This window comes from Cucumis melo, chromosome 10 (assembly GCF_025177605.1).
Source record: "Cucumis melo cultivar AY chromosome 10, USDA_Cmelo_AY_1.0, whole genome shotgun sequence".
In the NCBI taxonomy this organism is placed as follows: Eukaryota; Viridiplantae; Streptophyta; class Magnoliopsida; order Cucurbitales; family Cucurbitaceae; genus Cucumis; species Cucumis melo.
The window spans coordinates 5280940-5302274 of NC_066866.1; the positions used below are offsets into that span (position 1 = coordinate 5280940).

Below are 21335 nucleotides of genomic sequence, written 5' to 3' on the forward strand. Positions count from 1 at the left end.
CAGATGTTTATAAATTTTATAACTCATAATTAACTACAAGATTACTATTTCAAATGTCTTTTTGCTAAAGTGTTTATTGTTTATTATTCATCATATATCTTTCCCTCCTATTAATTCAGATTAAAATAGTACAGCTATTGTAACCTACATACTATAATAATTAACTTTGTGACCCAAATACCTTTACGTAATTAGAAAAGTGCACTAAAATGTATTATTTTTGGTGGAGAAAAAGCAAAATGCATTGAAATAGACCCTTTTCTAAATTTAATTATCTTTGAAAAATAAAGTTGTAAATGAACAGTTGACTCTATGGGAAGGAAATAAAAAGCAAATACATATATCATGCATTTTAAGTCAACCTATAAAGTAACTATAGGGGGAATATATTCCACTTTTGCTTTCATCCCATTTGGTTAACATTTTTGTATATAAAAGTTGATGGAGTTCCAAAGCTCAAAATTGTCCAGAAGTTTTAAAGAAGGAGGGTAGATCTAACATGAAGATATGAAAGTTTTATTTGGTGAGCCAAAGATGACTTGCCTTAATATAAGAAACGTATATAAATGGGAGAGCTTCAAGTATATAGGAAGCTCTTATTGTTTCATATTTAAGTTGGCAAGTTATCTTTGGCTTACTTCATAAACTTCTCTCTTTTCATGTTAGGTCTTTTCTTTCGATATTATCTTTAAGAAAATGTTTAAAATTGTCGAGTGATTAGGTTTAAAAAATTGGATGTTACTAAAATGGAAGTGATGTATAGTATGAGAAAATAAGAGCATTGTGTGATAGCCAAAAATGACTTGCCTGCAACATAGTTAGTGGATATGTCTATGAAATAACTTTCTTTATTATCTTAAGTAGTACTTGTTTTAAATACTGCAGGCATGTCATTATGGCTAACTTACAAGTTCTTTTTCTTTCATGCTCGACCTTCTCTTTTAGATAATTTGAGGAAGATATTCTTCGTTATTTTGTTATATTTAATATGGTAGGAGTTTTGAGTAATGTTTTGGCATTTAAAAGGATTTTTTATTAAATATTTGTTTCTTTGGAGCTATCATTGCATCAAAATAAGGAGTATGAGAAAATGTGAAGTCAATCACATTTGATTAATGGTATTTGGGGATAAGCTTCGTTAGTTTGCTTTAACTTGGCGTTGGTTATATTTTTTTTAGGTAGGATTCAATTTTAGATTTGGATAAAAAAGATATTAACAATTTTAGAGCTATCACTCTCATTAAGTATGTTAAAGAAAAATGGTTAAAAATAGAACACATTTGACAAAATATTTACCCTTTATAAAAAAATCAAGTGTAAAAAATTTTTATCTTTTAATGATTTTGTTCTATGGAGGGTAAATAATTTGTCAAGTATTTATTTATTTTATTTATTTATTTTTTTTTTGAAAAAACCCCTATATATATAATTTTAAGGTGATTTTAAATATAATAAAAGTGATAGTTTAATAATTCAATTTTAAGTTTGAATTTTCAGGTATGAATTTAATGTTATACATTAGACAAAAAAATCAAAGATTTTTGTTTCACCTTATTAGGTAATATATAATTAAAGTTAAACATCGTATATACATTTGTGTGTTTAATTTAAAGCATATTGCATGTATAAATATGGTGTTGTGAGTTTCAATTACGAAGGTTTTATCTTGTGAATTATTCACTCATTGACTTTGGATAAATAATTTTGGTTACATACATATGTATCACGTGAAAAATAGAGATTTGGTCTCTCAATCCACAAATATTAAATGATCTTTAAGATTCTTCAAAAAGATTTCTTTTTATTATTTAACTTGATATTCATGAAAAGATTAACAAATGAAGTGCAACGCCCCAAAACTTCGAGGTAAGTTCTTAACACGATTTTATTTTGTTGGAAATGGTGTTATTTGAGTTTGGTGAGAAAAAGGAAAGAAAAAGGAAAATATGTTTTTATAATAATATAAGAAAATATAATATAAAATGATATAATATAATTATATTATTACATATTATTATTATTACTATATTTTTTTTTTTTTTCTCTTTTTTTAAAACCCTAAAATCTTCTTCCTTCTTCTTCATCCTAGTTGACAACCCCTCATTCTCAATCTTCCTTCTTCTTCATCCTAGTTGACAACCCCTCATTCTCAATCTTCCTTCTTCTTCTTCGTTGCAACTGGTCACCGTCTCTTCGTCCACGCAAGCCGCCATCGGTCGCCATTTCTTTGTCCGCCTTTGAGTTCCAGTTAGCGTTGCTCGCCACAACTCCGTCTTCATCCCCGTCGCATCTTTCGTCCGTTCGTTGAACTCTAGCCCCAGCCGCTCACCGTCATGACCCATCCTCCATCCATCAAAGGCGTCAAGACAGGGAGCGTGGTTTAGTCTTCCATCTGAATCGGTCTTTACTCCATCCACGTTCAGCTCGTCTCCGTTGAGTCGCGCGTGGGTTCTCCAACTGGCTTCTCCGTCTTCCTCGTCCATTCGTCCAAGTGTCCACTTTTACCTTATTGTAAGTTGTGTGGTAAGAATTGTGGGTTATTAGCTATCTCGAGGTAAGGGACTTCTACTAATGGACTCAATTTTAGATTGACACGTATTGACTGATATGATAGTTATAATATAATGACTACACTGTTCGACTGTTTGTATAAATAAAAAGTATTGCTAAGTTATACTTTCAACTGAGTATAGACATCATGACTGCTATGTGTAGTTTAGTTATATTGTTGGACTGTGCCGTTGATTGAGTTTAGATGTCTGGACTTTTATGTGTAGATTATATATATATATATATATATATATATATATATATATATATATATATATATATATATGTCGTGTTTTTGACTGAGTTTAGGTGGTTTGACTGTCATGTGTAGTTTGGATAATGATGGGTTACGCTATTGACAGAGTATAGACGACTTAACTGTTATATGTAGTTTATACATATTGATGGGTTGTGTTGTTGACTGAATGTAGATGCTATGACTGTCAGGGGTAGTTGCATATTGATGGTTTGTACTATGGATTGGAGTTAGATGGTGTGACTATGATGTACAGTCTAGATATATGTATATACAGTGGAACAGTATTGTTGACTGAACTTAGATTATTGACTGCACTTAGACTGTTGACTAAATTTAGATTGCTTGACTGATTATATGTATAGAGACTAAACTAATAGTGAGATGTTTTGTATATGACTGTCATGGACTATTTAGACTAGACCGATGGGTAACTGTTAGCTTTACCTATGGGGTAGCGTACCTTACAAACACGGTGTCCTACGGGATCACCACATGTTGTGTATTCTTCGGATCACTAGACTGAGATGTGTATCCCTCGGGATCACTAGACTGATACGTGTATTCGACGGGATCACTAGACTGATATGTGTATCTGACGAGATCACTAGATTGATTGATGTGTGCATTCTGCGGGATCACTAGACTTTTATGTTGCAGGGTACCCCTTAATAGGAAGTTAACTGTTATTACCGCTAACGGGACCAGTAGTGGGTCTCTTATTGGGTATATCTTATACTCACCCTTTTATGTTTAACTTTTTCAGGTAAAGGTAACGTGCGAGGTAGATCGATAAGGGACAAGAAAGATTCGTGAATGCCATATGGAGATATCTTTTTCTTTATGCTTCTGCTAAACGTCTTTAAATTTAATTGTTTTAAGGAGTGAAAATGAGTCATATTGTTTAGGATATTTATTTGTTGTTTTGTTTTTGATAATTTCCTAGACGACGATATGAATGTCTGAATTTGTTTTGAAATAGGGCCTGAAGACGATTTTGTTTTGTTTTTGGTTGATTAATAATTTTTAAACATGTTCTATAAGTTTTATGTTTGAATGAAGTATCTTAGTAGTAAAGTAACGACCTCAGCTTAGTTCGAAAAGTTGGGTCGTTACATAAATATCCATAATAATTACCAAATTATTCTTAAATCTCAAACTTAACGGGTTGTGATATAAAATAAATAATCTCTTTTTATAAGAGACCTTATAAAGGATCCTTGGCATAAATATCTTGGTAAGTTAAACTATATATAATAAATTGTGTTTTTTTTATATATTATTTTAGGGCTATGGCTATTGGCTAACGTATGTCTGCACTTTAAAAATAATTGATATTTGATAGATTTCGAATTTTTTTTATTTTGTAACTTAATATGTTTTAAACTTTTATTATACACAAAAGAATTGCTTTTTCTTTCAAGTTTGAAAATCTAATTAGATACTAAAGGGCCCGTTTGGTAACGTTTCTATTCTCTGTTTCTTGTTTCTTGTTTCTTGTTCTCTGTTTCCTGTTTCTTCTTTTTTTAGAACAAGAAACAGTAATGCGTTTGATAACTGTTTCTATTTTTTGTTTCTTGAAAAACAAAAGAAACAGAAACAAAAAAAGTGTTCAATAACTGTTTCTTGTTTATTGATTTTCTTCTAGATTTATTTTTTATTTTTCACATCTACTTCAATTAAACATTAAACAAAAATATAGGTTTATCCATCAAACATAACAAATAAAATTATCAAAAGTTTATTCATTTAATACGAAGAAGTATCAATGCACGAATAAAAATAATAACATAAACATAAAATTATATTTATCCTGCAAATGTTACCAAATTTGATTGGCAATATCATTTCTTACTCAGGCAATTTCTCTTTTTAATCCATCAATTTCTACAATCTCATTGTTATTTCGTGACATCTAGAATTTAATATTAATTTTAAAGTAAGTTATTATGTCTTCAATATTCAGAATTGAAAGAAACAAAACAAAATTTAAACTTTAACTCTTAACCTATGATGCTTTAGAGAAAAACTCACAACGAAAATCCAGATTTGCACAAAGAGAAAGATGAAAACTATGGATCCGACGAAGAGGAACAATCAGGCAAAAACTATGGATCCGACGAAGAGGAAGAGTTCGGGTTGTCGAGAAAGACGATGAAAGGTGAAGAGGAAGACAGAGTGCAAAGAAAAACGATGAGTAAAAGAGGAAGAGGATGATTATTTGGAGAAGACGATGGAGATAAAAGGAAAAGGAAACCAATAAAAATAATTGAAAAAAGAAAAATGAACCAATAAAAATAATTGAGAAAAAGGAAAATAAAAGAAATAAAAATAATTGAGAAAAATGAAAAGGAAACCAATAAAAATAATTGAGAAAAAGAAAAAGCCAATAAAAATAATTGAGAAAAATGAAAGAAAAAAAAATAATTGAGAAAAAGGAAAAGGAAACAAATAGAAATAAATTGAGAAAAAGGAAACCAATAAAAGCAATTGAGAAACGGAACAGAAGAAACTACTTTTTTTTGTTCCCAATAATTCTTTATAAAATGAGAAACGTTTCTACTTTTTTTGAGAACGAGAAACAAGGAACATTATCAAACACTTCTGTTTCTTAAAAAATGGAAACAGAAACAAGAAACAGGAAACAAAAACGTTACCAAACGGGCCCTAAATTGCTAACATAGGATTTAGAAACTTAACTAAAAATTGTCTTAAGTTTAGAAACTATACTCGTACACATATTTGAAAGTTTATGAATTGAGCTTTATAATTTGTATAATCACTAAATAACAAAATACGTAAAATCATATCAAAATCATCTTCCTACTATATGTTAGCTAGAGTAAGGCAAAGGATATTTTCGTCCTATATTTATCACACGTATATAATATTTATGTCGAATCGAAAGATTTTATCTATTACAAATTACAACAAATTACAACCAATAATATGTTATAACTAACAGTAATAACAACGTATATGAAACAAAACAATAAAGGCATTGATAGAGAGACATAAAATTTAATAACTCGATTCGATATAAAATAATATGAGAGGCAATGTGTTATAGAGAAACGAAACTTCACTAATATAAACTTAAACAATTACAACAATGTTTGTATCCTAATCCTTATCCTCACTATAGCTATATTAAAAGTGGTTTAGGGAAAGATCATTTTTGGACAATTCTATCCCTTGTCAAATTTTAAATAATTTACAACACGATCCTATATTTTAAAATAAACATCAGTTATTGTTTACATTAAAAATTTAATAAATAAATAAATAAATAACTCGCATGCATTCAATATCTTTGGTAAAAGAAATTTATTAATTATATTGTTCTATAATTAATTTATTATTTATTCAATATAATGAATAAAATTAATATTAACTATTGATTACCTTTTCAAATAATTTTTACCTCCATGCCTAACACATTATTTAAAAAATAAAGAACGTTAGAATATGAAAGTTTTATCTAATTATTTCAATAATTTAATTTCTAATATTTATGTATTTATATTTAATGATGAGATCTAAAAATATCTGTAACCTTTTATCCTCTTCAATTATATATAAATAAAGATCTTTCTTCAACCATTTTCTTGTAAATATTTGAATTTCTTTTTACTTATTAAGTTGTTTTTATTTTCTTTTTTCTTTCTTTTTTTTTTCTTTTTTTTTTTTACTCACTAGATGTGTTTTCCTTTTTTTTTTGCAAAGAAGCAATTATTTACTTAATTATTTTTACTCACCAATCACCGTGGTAAGCCATGGAAATGTGGGCTTTTGTAACTCTTCACCAATTAATTAGTATTCTAAGCTAAGTTGATTCATTTGTAGTATATATGTCCATCCTTGAATTTTTTCTAATAATAAAAATCACGTGTAAGATGAATTTTAGATTTTATCATAGTTTATTTAATTGTTATTTAAATTATTGTTATTAATACATTGTGGTTAAGTTTATAGATTTGATGGTAAACATGCATTCGTATTATGTCAATCATTGAATTTTTTAAATAAAAAACCATGTATCTTAGACAAATTTTAGATTTATCATAGTTTATTTAATTTTATTTGAACTATTAAATGGCTCCTAATACATTGTGGTAAATTTGTAGGATTGATGATGAACATTCTAATAGAGTATTTGAAACCTTTTCAAAATACTTTGAATTTCAAAAGAAATAAAAGATATAAAACAAAAAATGAAGAAGTTGTAGAGATGTTAAAAGTCATTGTAATTAAAACGATAACCATACAATTCAAATTTATTTATTATTTATAATTTAATAAATTAAGTTACTTAAAATGTTATTACAATACAATACTTTTTCGTCGCTCTTTTACTCTATTAATAATCAATACATATATACAAAATTCAAACTTTTACTTTATTTATTATCTATTAACACCCGAGTTTATGAGGAAGACATGAATGAACCAATATCGCATTTGAATAAAAGGGATCTTGAGGACATGAAAAGTAAGATTAAGAAAGATTTTAAAAAATTAAAAATTTCTACTTATACATCTGAGGGAAGACAAAGCATGCTCAATTTTATAACGGATCATTAACAAATCTTCAATGACAAACAATACATATTTTGAAATTTATCTTCCTACTAGACAATTATAGGTTGCAGTTGCACTTTATATAGAACATTTGTTAAATTCAAATGTTGAAAATTTAACCAAAAAAAATTGTACATAACGAGATTACTCATTTTGTAAGACTTAGTGAGATAATCTCAATCATTCACTTCTTTATTTGAGTTGGAAAGTTTATCCTTTATTCCTATAATTACTGTATTACAAATGTATTGGTTTAATAAACTAATATTATTCTCTTTAATTATTATCATATTATTTTCTTTATATGCATGTGTATATATATATAATTTTGAAAGATAGAAAATATAGATAATTTTAAAAGAAAGAAACACAAATGTTTCTTTTTATATTTTTATTTTCATTCTTTCCTTATTATTATTATTGTATTTATGATATATTATCATTACTATCGTTCTTATTATTTGTGAATTTGAACATATAAGATGAAAGAGATTTGAAATTGTTTATTTATAATGTGAGTATATGACTTTAACTTCACTAGTTTTTTTATAAAAAAAAAAATTGGTTAAATTTAAAACTTGGTGGTTATGGTTTTGAAAAAAGAAATAGAATCTACCTTTTAATATTAAAAATTAGAACAAACTATTATGGTTTTGTTTCTAAATACAATTTTATCGAAAGATATGGTCTAAATTCTCATTTCTGTTTTTCCAAATCAACAAAATTTACAAAATGACTTAACCTAAAATTTTCTCTCTCTTACATGCAACGAATATGTATAATCCTGTCAGTCACATTATGACGATTCTAGAAATAATCCCTATCGTTATATATATGACAAGTTTTACTTGCCAATTAATCTTGAGAGAAGTAGCAACTTTTCAAGAAGCCTTTGTTTGGAAATATGTTAATAGAGTTTGGCTTCATTTTTCTACACAACAAAAACGAGCACTGAAATCCCTTTAAATTCATCGATTCATTCAAAGTCTAAACTCCTCAATGGTGTCTCTTCAACCCTTATTAAATATCAACGCCCTTCCCCCTAATCCCTTCTTCTTCTTCAAGAACCAAGTTAGTTTTCTTTTCTGTTCATTTCTTCTTCTTTTTTGATGGTTTTTCTTCGTTCTCGTATGTTAAAAGAGAACATTATTATATGCAAATACTTACAAATAACCTAACTAATTTAGTGAATATTGACTTAGACTCCAATATAATGAAAGACTCGTTATTCTGAACCATTTATCTTGAACTTTCTTTGTCTCGCAAAAACTATATACCTTTTCATTTGAAAAAAAATTTATAAATAGAGACATATATAGAATAAAAGTTTCAAGATCCTAATTGATATGTATATATGATATTGCAAACTAAATACTATTTAAATAGTGAAGTTAATTTCAAATGTTTTTGTTTTCCCCCGAAAATTATTAGAAGCTTTTATATTCATTTGCTTGGTAACTTCTCTTATAAAATTTTATTAATTGGCTCATTTACCAATCACAATATTTTTTTAATGTCATTTGTTTGATATTTCTCAATAAAATTATTTTTTTTAACAAAATAATGAAATTAACAAACTAAACTTCTTGTGAGGGGTAGAATAATTAATATTTCAAATGTTTATACATGTTAAAGAACATATAGATTATGAAACTAATTTTGAGGATATCTCACCGACCTTAAAAAGGATGTATGGGCAAACTGACTAAGAAAAGCTTGTTAGATTAGCCAAAAAGATTGCCTGAAAATGAAGCTCATTCAAGTTCTAAGTAATAAAATAGATCTCTTTTGCTCATCGAATTAGCAGGCAAGTCATTTTTGGCTATCAAACAATACTTTTCTTTTTTGGATGGACCTGATCTTTTGATCTTAAACTCTTTCTTAATAAGAAATTTTTGATACTTTCTTAGTTAAAAGGAAGAAAAAATCTAACATGATCGAAAAGAGCTTGTCAAATTAGCCCAAGACAACTGCCTGTAATATAACTAATTAAGAGTCTCTATATTTAAGAAACTCAAAATTAATATTAAGAAGATAACGTCCTACAGGCAAGTCATCTTTGGCTACCAAACGAGGCTCTTTATCTTCATGTTAGATCGATCTTCCTCTATTAAAAATAATGAATGTATTTGACATTGAAGTGGGTTAGATAGTCTCCATATTTATAGCTATAGAGAAAGCAAAGCAAATGGCCGGATGGAATTCATGAAAGGAATTTGCATATATTCTTCAAAGTTGTTGCATGGTGCATCGATAAAGTAATGTTTTATAGTTCTTTTTACTTCTAAACCTATCCAAGGATTTAAGGTCCATTTCAACGTTGACTAATATATTCTTTTAAGTCAACTCTTTGCATATTGAAATATTAGATCTAACCTTCAATTGATATATTCTTATAAAAGTGGCTCCTACTTTTAAGTGAACCATAAATATTGGTATAGGAATAAAAAATATTAAGGTTAGATTCTTCTTAAACTAAACGTGTAGTTTCCATACATGCATGGATATATATGTCTAAGTTTCATTTACTAGCAAACCTATCTAAATTTTTTAATTATATTTATGGTTAACTTATAAATGTCTAAAAGTGTATAGATAAACACTGAAAGACTTTTATTAACTTTTTCATAAATAGGCATTGATAGTATAAAATTTTGTAAATATTTTAAGCAACTTTCGTCATTTATACAATGATTTCTCTTAAATTATATTGTTTATGTTTAGTTTCGCCTACTTTTTAAAATTTCTTCAAATTTGTCTAAGATCGATAGATTAACACTTAAAACGTGACTATCGTTCCCATATGTTAATAGTAATTTTCTCAATACAACATGTTTGATTAATATGAAGAAGTAGCATCTAAAAGATGTCTAAACTCTACACTAACACTTTTTAAGTTTTACTACACTCCACAATCAAATCTAGTGGTTCTCTCCCATGGTCATTGTTCAATATTTAAAATCACGTGGATCGTTTGGGCCCTCAATTGTAAATGGGTGGAATAGACGTTTTGAACCGTAATAGTTGACGTCTCTACATTTTGTAACTCATAACTAACTACAAGATTATTATTTCAAATGTCTTTTTGCTAAAGTGTTTATTGTTTATAACTCATCATCTCTCCTTCCTATTAATTTAAACTTAAATAGTATACACTTTAAACACAAACTACTATAACCTACATACTATAATAATTAACTTTGTGACCCAAATACCTCTACGTAATTAGAAAAATATATTAAAATATATTATTTTTGGTGGAGAAAAGCAAAATGGATTGGACCCTTTTCTAAATTTTATTTTATTTTTTGAAAAAAAAAGTTGTAAATGAACAGTTGACTTAAGGGAAGGAAATAAAAAGTAAATCCATATATCATGCATTTAAGTCAACCTATAAAGCAACTATAGGGGGAATATATTCCACTTTTGCTTTCATCCCATTTGGTTGACATTTTTGCATATAAAAGTTCATGGAGTCCCAAAGCTCGAAATTGTCGAGAAGTTTTAAAGAAGGAGGATAGATCTAACATGAAGATATGAAAGTTTTGTTTGGTGAGCCAAAGATGACTTGCCTTAATATAAGAAACATATAATATAAATGGGAGAGCTTTAAGTATATATGAAGCTTTCATTGTTTCATATTTAAGTTGGCAAGTTATCTTTGGCTTACTTCATAAACTTTTCTCTTTCATGTTAGGTCTTTTCTTCCGATATTATCTTTAAAAAAATGTTTGAAATTGTTGAGTGATTAGGTTTAAAATATTGGAGGTTACGTATGAGGAAGAAGTAAAACGGAAGAGAAGGTATTAGTATGAGAAAATAAGAGCATTGTGTGATAGTGACTTGCCTACAATAGTTCCTGAACATGTTTGTGAATACATTGTCTTAAGTAATACTAGTTTCAAATGCAGGCGTGTCATTATAGCTAACTGGCAAGTTCTTTTTCTTTCATGCTAGACCTACTCTTTTAAATAATCTGAGATAGATATTTTTCACTATTTTGTTATATTTAATATGGTTGGAATTTTTGGGTAATTTTTTGGCATTCAAAAGGATTTTTTATTAATACTTGTTTATTTGGAACGTACCTATCATTGTATAAATAAGCAGTATACGAGGAACCAAACCAAAATTTGAAGTCAATCATGTTCATTAGATTAATGGTATTTTAGGGATAATTCGTTAGTTCTCTAATTCAGCGTTGGTTATATTTTTTTATGTATGATTTAAGGTTGCTGGTTAACCTATTCTTCATCTTCTCTAATGTGATATTTGTCATCTTACCCCCTCATGATAGTCTCTAGGGCCATCTTGCACGATATTGTTTTCGTTTGGAAATTCTTTCATTATCTAAAAAAATATGTAGTATATATGATTCTCTTTAAGGATTTTTTCCTTCTTTTAGGTTTGGTTATTATTTATGGTAACGATTTGGTTTTTCTCTTTCATCATGCATGATTTGTTTAAACATATTGGTTTCATAGTTTAATTTTACGGCCACTTTGAAGAGAAAATGTGTGTCATTTCCTGTGTTTAATTAGATCGAAAACAATAAATTCGTCGATTTGTACAACTGTTGTAAGTAAGAAAGTCTATAAATTTCAAATTGTTTCTCTTGATCATATTCAAACATCGGAATGATGCTTAAACTTAGGGAGAACCTTATAAATATATATCAAGTGAAGTAGTCTTCATTATTGGACACACTAAAAAATTTGAAACTATCATTGAGAGAGGATCACACCATAGGAGAGCCTAATTATAAGCATATTCTTTTACTTTTCTACTCATCTCTTTTTTTCTTCCCTAAAATTTCTTTTTAAATTTATAATTACAAAGTTTTTCAATTGAAATGTAGAGTTACACATATTATATTATCTTTGTGATCAGACTAATTTTTTTTCATTTAATATATATATATATATATATATATATATATATATATATATATATGCATGTAGTATTATAGAGACCTAATCTATATGTAGTTTAATAATCTTGTTTGAAAATATGTATAATTTTTCAATTTTAGAATAATGAATAATTTCGAGATATTAAAATTTAAAAGTATAATTTACTTTCAAATTACCAATATTCAGTGTAACAAAAACCAAGTTAAATTTTATTTTAAAAGAGACATCATTTTTTCTTTTTTCTTTTTTTCTTTTTTTTATAATTACATGTTTGGTGAAAAATTCACTGATAATAGTTTAAACTTTTTTTTTTTGTCTCAAAAGAAAAACATAATGTTTGAGACCTAATTAATGAAACAAACATTTTAAAATATGAGATCAAATTTAGATTAGGAATGTTATCAAATAAATAGCCAGGCAATTAATTTCATAAAACTAAATTTTCATCGACATGTCGATATTTCTATCGATATAATTTTTCCATTTCCATAGACTCAATATTAGATTTTGGATGAGAAATATTAACAATTTTAGAATTATCACTTCCCAATATATCATAAAATTAAGTAGGTTTAATTTTAATGTGATTTTAAATAAATAAAAGTGATATATAATTTAATAATTACTCTTCAACATGATATATAACCAACTTTTAAGTTTAACTTTTAAGGTATGAATTTATGTTATAGGTTAGATTAAAAAAAAAACAAAGATTTTTGTTTCACCTTAGGTGATATATAATTAATAAAAACTTTGGTGAGCTAATAATTTAAAGCATGTTGTTTGTATAAATATGGTGTTACGAGTTTCGAATATGAAGGTTATCTTGTGAATTCACCCATTGACTTTATCTAAATAATTTTGGATCTATATATATATTTGTGTGTGTGGATAAAGAAAGATCTTATGAGTGTGTGGTACACATAAATTTGAAGCATGATCTCTTGCAACTCAAGAGATGGGAATATATACTCCAAATTAAACTAACATCATAAGCTTGAGAAAAAAAAATTGGTGAAGGATAATATGATCAGAGGATCCTATAGAAATCGCTTGAGATAAGGTGGAAATGGAATGATATGAGAATAAAACTATAGTTTTTTTTTTTTTTTTTTTCTCTTTAAAAAAAGACAAAATTTGTCAATAATAAATTAAATTAATAACAAAGAATATGAAAAATACAATTGGAGTTTCCAAGAAAATAATAATAATAATAATAATAATACATTAAATTGATATGAAGTTTTTGTAAAGGGAATGGAATCCCACGTGTAAGAGTGACTAGGCTTCACAACGTGTGGCCTTGTGCACGTGGAAGCCACGCTAAATACACTAACCACACATCTAACTCCACGTGCCATTCTTAATTTCTCCATAATTTTGCACTTAGTTTAGTTAATCAATCACATCAATTATCAAAAACCATTACATTATTTCTTGACTTCCTTAATGTTTTTGTTTTGTTAATTATATTTAGTTACACTAATTAACTTTGTCTCCATCTCAAGTGGCCAAAATTATTGTTTTTATTAATTAGGAGGGGGTTTTGAGCCCATAATAATAATAAAATAACGATAACGGCAATAAAAATAACAGTAAATTTCATTCTCATCCTCAAAACGAGTATATTAGTTTAGCTAATATAGTGTTTGTCATATCAATTTTAAGGCTAAGATTCAATTCTCTCACTTTAAATATTGTCAAAAAAAAAAACTTAAACTATTGAAATTTCGAAACATTTAGAGAAAATCAGAGTTTTTCAATACTATTTTAAGCCTAGATTTAAAATTTTGAACTACAAATGATCGTGAGTTATTATTATTATTATTATTATTTTATCTTTTTTTATCTCTACGAAGAAATCAAAATGAGAAGAATTGTAAAAATCAAAGTCTTATTTGAGTGGAAGGTTTTTTTTTTTTCTTAAAACCAAATAATATCAATTGTACAATACTGACATGCTTTATATACTAATAAAGAATTCATAATAAATAAAAAGAAGAAAAGAAAAGAAAAAGACAAGAGTTTCAATTATGAATTATTAGTTTTATGAAGTATAAATTAATATTGTATTTTTTAGTAATTCAAAATACATAATCGAATATTGAACTTTAGAAAAATGCAATTCATCAATTCAATAAGAAATATTGATGACATAGGTTTTCATTCTCCAGGGCATAATTAACTATTAAAAACTCATATTCAAATTATGTAGTCATCAAATCTATATACACAAAGCAATCAATATCATTCACATGTATTACGACATATACTCTATTATATACAAATATGATTACAAAATTTGATGCTATTCTATATATAATACAATGTAAGAATCATCAAATTGTGTGTCAAATTCTCTTGCATGATTCTTGCTTTTGTTTTCAAATCTCACTCTTCCAATTGCTGATTTTTCTCCACACAAAGTCAACTCAATTCCCCCAAACTTACGTGGCGACGTATCATTGGATAACACCATATATTATAATAGAAATGCTTTCATCAAGTGCAAAACCAAGCCATGAACCATGCTTATATATTATAAACTTCTATTAATTCTCTTCTTATAACAACCTTTTATCTAATTAATTAAGCAATCCCAACATTCTCTTCTTATAAATAACTATTCATTTCACTAAGATTTCTATAAAAATTTGATTGGATCAAAACAAAACAGAACAAAACAAAATTCATTTTTTGGAGCTAAAAAGTGATGGATAGAGACAGGGTTTTGAGCTTAGCCATTAGGGTTTTGGTGTTAATTTTATTTTTGGGGTGGATTTTTCTTTGGGTTATGATGCCTACAAATACTTATAGAAAAAAATGGCTTCCCAAAATTAGAGAGAAAACTTATCAATCTACTTATTTTGGATCAGAAGGTTTTGTTCATTCTTATCTATGATTTTGGTTTTTCTACATTATTCTGTATAATTAATTTTATGTTTGAAGTTGATGCAAAGTTTTTGTTGATTTTGTTTGCTATAGGAACTTCCCTTTTGATGTATACGTTCCCCATTTTGTTCATTGCTATTTTGGGTTGTGTTTACAATCATTTGGAAAAAAAGCGTAGTGATCAAAACATCGAAACCAGGTAATGTAGACTAAAAGAGATTGTTTGATAACTCGATTTTGTTTGTTCTATTTTCTACAAAAAAAAATATTGGCTTCTTACTTATTACACGTAAATATAATGTTCTTTATTATTTTTTAAATTTTTTAGAAATATAAATGTTTTGTTTTAATTATTTCTTATTATTTTTCAAAGAAAGGTTTAAAAATTGTACGTATTTTCTTAAACAATTTAATCTTAATTGTTTGTTTTTAGAGTAACTCAACATTTTTAGTTTTATCATTTAAAATAGTCTATTTTTAATTTCCTTACTATATATGCATGTTCATTTTTCAGAATAACTTATTGAAGAAAGTTTGAATTCTTTATAAAATTCTAAAACTAATAGCAAAAACATTTGTTATGGGTTTTCGGGAAATATTGGTTGAAGCATAGTGAATAACAAAACATAAAACTTTAAAATAAAAATATTAGGAGAAGAAAAAGATCATGAATGTTACCAAACAAGCCCAATATTGAAAACGTGACAAGTCTTTAAAGATTTGAGGTTTTACAGAAAAGGAACAAAGCACCATGGTTTGGCGATGTGGAAGCAGCCAGCAATCGTAAAAGGGCCGCTCGGGATCGTATCATGGACCGAATTAACTTTGCTGACTATGTTCATTACCCTTTTAGTTTGGTCCTTTGCCACATATTTACACAACAGCTTCATCAGCGAGAAAATGTAAGAAAAACTTCTGCTGCATGATATATATATATATATATATATATATATATATATATATATATATATATTATGATTCATATTTATTATTGTTCTTGTTCAAATTCTAAGCAATCCAATCAAAATATTGATTTTGAGGACAGGTGGGAAATTAGATTGGGAAGTGCAGGGTTTTGGTTGGGAATTGTTGGAAATATTTGTTTGGTCTTTTTGTTCTTTCCGGTCGCACGCGGGTCGTCGCTACTACCGCTGCTTGGTCTCACCTCAGAGGGTTGCATTAAGTATCACATATGGCTTGGCCACATGACAATGGCTTTTTTCTCTGCTCATGGCGTTTGCTTCGTTATTTACTGGGTTGCTACTAATAATATTTCTCAAGTGAGTTCCCGTTCTAACTATAATAAACGTCTTCAATAATGAAGTTGGATTCTTGATCCAATTACAACGTCCTATTGACTAAAAATATATTTTAAAAAGATTGCTCTAATATTCTCCTTTAATTAATTTCCCTATAATATAATTTTTTTTTTTTTTTTTGTTCAAAACTACAAATGTTTTTGTTGAATATATACAACCAATTATTTTTTTATACCATCCAAATTTTGTTTCTTAATTAAAATACACTCTTTGTTTTTAATTTACTATATTAATTAAAATTATTTAAAAAAATACACTCTTTGCTCTATATTTTTTTCATTATTCATATTCTAAGCTTGTTTATGGATAAGATAGAATCCCTATTATAACTATAACTATATATATATATATATATATAATCACGATATTAGCAATACCATCAATAAATTATATTATATAACTATCCAATTAAATTAAATATCAACCCGACGTCAATGCTTCATTCAATTTTAGCACCAATCATTAGTAATACTTGCTATTAAAATTAATATTAATTCAAATTTCACTTTTAGTTCAATATCATATTTGTGTAACTTCATTATAATTAAAATTGGAACTAATACTTTCCTGATCTTAATTGGTTAATTAGAATTTCCTTCTAATCACCGCTGCTATATTCTTGACAACTCCAAAAACAAACGCAATAGGAAAGAGAGATTTTAATTGGTTTTTTTTAAAAAAAGGCAATTAATATCTATCAAATTTTTAATTAATCATCATTATGTATATGATTTCCTCTAGTTTGAATGCATAAAATAATAATGTCAATAAAGTTCTCTCTCAAGTAGATCAAATGTCCAATAATTTGAGGAAATTGGGACCCACTTGACAATGCATTTTTTTTTTAATTTATTAATTGGGAATTGTTTGATGTAAGCATGAAATTAGTATTAATATTAATACCCATGAGATAAAATTATATTAAATCCTCCACTTCTTTGAAAATAAAATAAATTCATCAAGTGGGCTGGGCCTGCAAAGCCCATATGGTTCTCTTCCTCAGGCCCACTTTCTCTTCAACCGTTCAACAAAAGAAAGTTTTGAAGAGTTAAAATATGTGAACAAGATAACTAATACACCCAAAAACAAAATTTAGAGAGAAAAAAACACTAAATTTTTCAAAAAGTAATTTCTAATCAAACATCACACACTTAAAAGAAAAAAAAAAACAACCATACGTCAATATTTGATAATATTAAATGTGATTGGATTGAACTGCACAAAGATAGATGTAGCTTAAGATGCATTTGTAAGTAAGACTTGTTAACCTAATATTATTGATATTTGTTTTTACAGATGCTTAAATGGGCTAAAACAGATGTATCAAACATAGCTGGAGAACTAGCTTTAGTATTTGGTCTCATAATGTGGGCAACAACTATTCCTCGTGTTCGTAGAAAGTTCTTTGAACTCTTTCTTTACACTCACTATCTCTACATTCTATTCATCGTCTTCTTCATCTTTCATGTTGGCATCTCCTACGCATGTGTTATGCTCCCTGGTTTCTACCTATTTGTCATCGATCGTTACCTTCGATTCCTCCAATCTCGTCGTCGTGTTCGTCTACAATCTGCTCGCCTCCTCCCCTGCCAAACGCTAGAGCTCAACTTCTCAAAGCACCCAGGTTTGATAAGTCTTACAATAAACAGAGTTGCATTCATATATAGTCTACTTGGTAGTGTGTTAGTACTTTTCTATTTGAAAAATATCTATCTTGGTAGTCCAAAAGTTTGATAACTAAACTTGGTAAGTTAACTAAATTGAGTTAACTGAATTGAATACGATTTAAGATTTTGGTTGGTTCAATTTTGTTAGGATTGAAGTACAACCCAACAAGCACAATGTTCATAAACATCCCTTCCATCTCAAAGCTCCAATGGCATCCATTCACAATCACATCTCACAGCGATTTAGAACCAGAAAAGCTTTCCGTCGTCATCAAATGCGAAGGAACATGGTCTTCCAAGCTTTACAAAACCCTTTCATCTTCCTCATCATCCGCCATTAACGACCATCTTCAAGTTTCCCTCGAAGGTCCATACGGCCCTGTTTCCACTTCCTTCCTCCAATTCGACACTCTCTTAATGATCAGCGGCGGCAGTGGAATCACCCCATTTATTTCCATTATCAAACACATAATCCACAACTCCAATTCCCATCACAACAAAACCCCCAAACTCCTCTTAATTTCCGCCTTCAAAACCACCGCCGATCTAACCTTCCTCCACCTCCTCCAAACTCCCACCACTCCACACAATTTTCAAATCGAAGCTTATGTAACGAGAGAGAAATCCCCTCAAAACGAAAACCCACAAATCAGATCAGTGATTTTCAAATCCCATATTGGGGAGTCGGCTGCGGCGGCAATCTTAGGGCGAAATGGATGGGTGTGGCTAGCAGGGGTGATATGTTCGTCGTTCGGGATTTTCTTGATCTTAATTGGGGTTTTGAATCGATATTATATATACCCAATTGATGGGAATACGAACGATGTGTTTGATTTAGGATTGAAGTCATTTTTGCATATGCTGGGGTTGTGTTTTGGAGTTTTCACGGTGGCGACGGCGGCGGTGATTTGGAATAAAAGAGAAACGGCGAAGGAAGGGAAGCAAATTCAGAATGTTGAAGGAGGTACGCCTAATGGATCGCCATGTGCGATTGGGTGTGAGAGAGAGATAGAACTGGAGAGTAATCCATTAGAAGTTATTGATCAATCTGTTAATGTTCATTATGGTGAAAGGCCTGATCTTCCAAGTAAGTATTTTCTAAATCAAAATTTAGTTAAAATTTCGACTTATTATCTAAACCCTAAATCCTAAACCCTAAATTTTGGTGGTGTAGGAATAATTGGAGAATGCAAAGGGGAAAACATTGGAGTTCTTGCTTCAGGTCCAAAGAAATTGAGGCAAGAGGTTGCTGCCATTTGTGGATCTGCTTCAGCTAAAAACCTTCATTTTCACTCCATCAGCTTCACTTGGTGAATTATTATTATTATTATTATTAGCCATTTCCCATAAATAATTACATCCTTAATGCAATTCCACATTACAACATGTTTTTTCCCTTCCCTTCCTTTTTTGTTTTGGAGATAGAAGAAAGGTTCATTGTTTGTTTGCTTTTATCATCTTTTAAATGTATTTTACCATTAATAAATAATGTCTAGTTTGATAACCATTTTGCTTTTTTGTTTTTTCTTTTAAAATTAAGATATCTTCTATTCAATTAGTGGAAATAACTAATAATATTAATGAAAAGTTAGTTTTCTATAATATTATATAAGGAGTGGGGCTCGAGTTGCATTGGCTTACACTAAATCAGTTTGTACTTCTACCTCCAAATTTTTTTTATTTGTTATATATTCTTTAACGTGGTTTAAAAACAAAGTCAAATTTTAAAAACTAAAAAATATAGCTTTTAAAAACTTGCATTTGAAGTTTGGCTAATGATTCAACTATCATGATAAAGATCATAGTAAGAAATGGAGAGCAAATAGGCTTAGTTTTCAAAAACTAAAAACAATAAACAAAATGGTTACTAAACAGAATCTCAAGTTTTTGTGTCAATATTTTTTCCAACAATTTCATCCCTATATTAACCGATAATGAAGCACGAAAATGATGAACATTAATGTAGTTAAAATGGTTAAAATATATATATCCTTAATCAAAAGTCAAAAGTTTAAATGGTCACTCTCCTATACAAATAAAATATTTATCTTATCTTCGAATAAAACTGTAAATTTTAAAGATTTAAGAACATTAATTTATATAGTTGACAATCCTCTTTTTTCTCGATGGACAATCCGATAATTGACATGTTGATGGATCTTGGCCCTTGAATGTAGTTTATAATCTTTTTTAATTTTAGAATGCTATGTCTTGAATTGACAAACTTTTTAGTAAATAAATATAAATATCAATAGAAAATTATTTGTTAGTTCGTCTAGTCTATACTTCAATCTTAACAAGTAAATTGAAAAACTATAAACACAAAAATTATGATTTAAAGAGATCAAAAAGGGTTGATTCATACATCATTGTAAAGATAAAAAGAAACAATCTATTAATTTCCAAGAAAAATGACCAAAAAAGTACTTTTTTAAAAAAAAGAATAGAAGTCAAATGAGAAATAGAGAGGATGAATAGGATAAATACAAAAAAAGACAACTCATATACACCTCAGCAATCATATAATTCTAACAAAATCAAACAAACCCATTGGAAACCATATATCCACTATTTGACCCATTCATTGGTTTTTACACTTCAAACCCATAATTTCAAAGTAAATTCCTTTATTAGTCCTAACTTTCTCATCTCTATAGAGTAATTGGTTTTTTATGCCTTACTTTTATAAATGTTTTGGTTATATTAATTAATAGCCTTTTGTTTTTATAATTTTTAATTTCTAATGATAACAAAACAAAAAAAAAAAAAAAAAAACTATCAACCTATTAACACTAACAAATTTATTTATCGAGAAATTTAATAGGGTTCAAGTCCAAATTTTTTATGGTAAGATATATCATATTTAAAAGATTTATAACCACTTTTAGTCTCTAAACTTTTGTAAAATTAACCATTTAGTTGGTTTGTAACGATTTAGTTTTTGAGCGTACCATTTTGTAATAATTTATTCTATAAATTTTAATATACAATAATTTAGTCTTGAAATTTTTGACAATTTTATCCAATCTTAAAACTTAGTTTGAAAATCTAATCAGATTTATTACATAAATCAATATAAATTTACATCAAGCCAATTAGAGATTCAATTATTTTTATAAAATACAAACTTTTACACCATAAGATAACAAAAAAATTA

At 28.0% G+C, this 21335-nt stretch overlaps 1 protein-coding gene and 2 non-coding genes across 3 annotated transcripts; all 3 read left to right on the top strand.

The window, feature by feature from the left end:
* Positions 1-513: 513 nt before the first annotated feature.
* On the top strand, positions 514-647 carry MIR169S (microRNA MIR169s). Its single transcript, NR_120693.1, has one exon. It is a non-coding gene; the product is annotated as a microRNA MIR169s (primary transcript).
* Positions 648-10929: 10282 nt separating this feature from the next.
* On the top strand, positions 10930-11066 carry MIR169Q (microRNA MIR169q). Its single transcript, NR_120692.1, has one exon. It is a non-coding gene; the product is annotated as a microRNA MIR169q (primary transcript).
* A 3893-nt stretch (positions 11067-14959) lies between these two features.
* Positions 14960-19682, top strand: LOC103488760 (ferric reduction oxidase 2-like). The gene is made up of 7 exons (XM_008447649.3): positions 14960-15179; positions 15286-15391; positions 15927-16094; positions 16238-16472; positions 17808-18135; positions 18327-19265; positions 19353-19682. The coding sequence occupies exons 1-7, from the start codon at positions 15014-15016 to the stop codon at positions 19490-19492; spliced, it is 2082 nt and encodes a 693-aa protein (XP_008445871.1). The 5' UTR covers positions 14960-15013; the 3' UTR covers positions 19493-19682.
* The last annotated feature ends 1653 nt before the right edge of the window (positions 19683-21335 follow it).